We start from the raw sequence: 899 nt of genomic DNA, 5'->3' as shown, positions 1-899 counted from the left end.
ACACAAGAGGTGAATGCGTCAAAAGCCACTGATTTGTAGTTGGAATCCAGAATATTACTGTAGAAGTGAATGACTTAGTTTCAATAGTCTATGATGTAAGGAATGTATAACTCAATAAGTGTCAGAATAAACTTATGAATGCAGTTGTTACAAAAGTGTCCCCACAGAACCAGAGTGTCGATGTTTGTACCTTATCATCAAAAATGCCAAATAAGGGTATTTCTCTTTCAATAGACCAAATCAAGTTCTTTTCAAGAAGCTTTCAGCAAGGACAAGGTATCTCTAAGCAGTCTATTCAAGTATCATCTGTATTTTTGGATTTTAGAGTTGACTGTAGAATCTTCAACCAAATCCACAGACTCGTACCATTGATGCTATTATGGTAGATGCACCATGTGTAGTGAAGGTTGTTCCGTATAACGAAGAACCAGATTCCTATGGTGATTTGATGGCAGTGAACTTTGGAAATCAAGATAGTCCGACTGTTCTTCCACTGATTCGAATGAAATGCGGTACCATTTTAGTGGTTAGTGCTCCGGCTACTGATGGAACAAACGAATTGACATTAGAACCAGCAATGCATCGATAGTTGTTTGAAAGTGCCTTGTTTGTTTGTAGGTTTGTTGTGTTTAAACTTGAATCATTTTCCTTGTTACTCTTTCCATTATCTAATTGATATATATACATCTTATCCAAATAATGAAATGTCTCCATGCTGTCCAGTTGGAAAGATAACACAGAAAGAAGAGTTCCACGGGAATTCCTCATTTGACTTTGATACACTCTATTGTTCAATCTTCACACTACAATAATCAGATAAATATCAAAGAAAGCAATTCCATAAGGATCTTTCGTTTTCTTCTCAAACTCTCCTAATCATGTTATTACGTTGATTCTAT

The 899-nt window shown here is 35.7% G+C and overlaps 1 protein-coding gene across 1 annotated transcript; it reads left to right on the top strand.

Moving 5' to 3' along the window:
• Nucleotides 1-203: 203 nt before the first annotated feature.
• Nucleotides 204-589, top strand: JH06_5311 (hypothetical protein; the record flags this gene model as incomplete). Its single annotated transcript, XM_014669311.1, has 2 exons — nt 204-308; nt 338-589. The coding sequence occupies 2 exons, from the start codon at nt 204-206 to the stop codon at nt 587-589; spliced, it is 357 nt and encodes a 118-aa protein (XP_014524797.1).
• Between the last annotated feature and the right edge of the window lie 310 nt (nt 590-899).

The sequence above is a fragment of the Blastocystis sp. subtype 4 genome (assembly GCF_000743755.1).
Source record: "Blastocystis sp. subtype 4 strain WR1 chromosome Unknown seqid_0687, whole genome shotgun sequence".
In the NCBI taxonomy this organism is placed as follows: Eukaryota; class Bigyra; order Opalinata; family Blastocystidae; genus Blastocystis; species Blastocystis sp. subtype 4.
The sequence above is the reverse complement of the archived record's forward strand: the minus strand, read 5'-3'. Positions and strand labels throughout refer to the sequence as shown.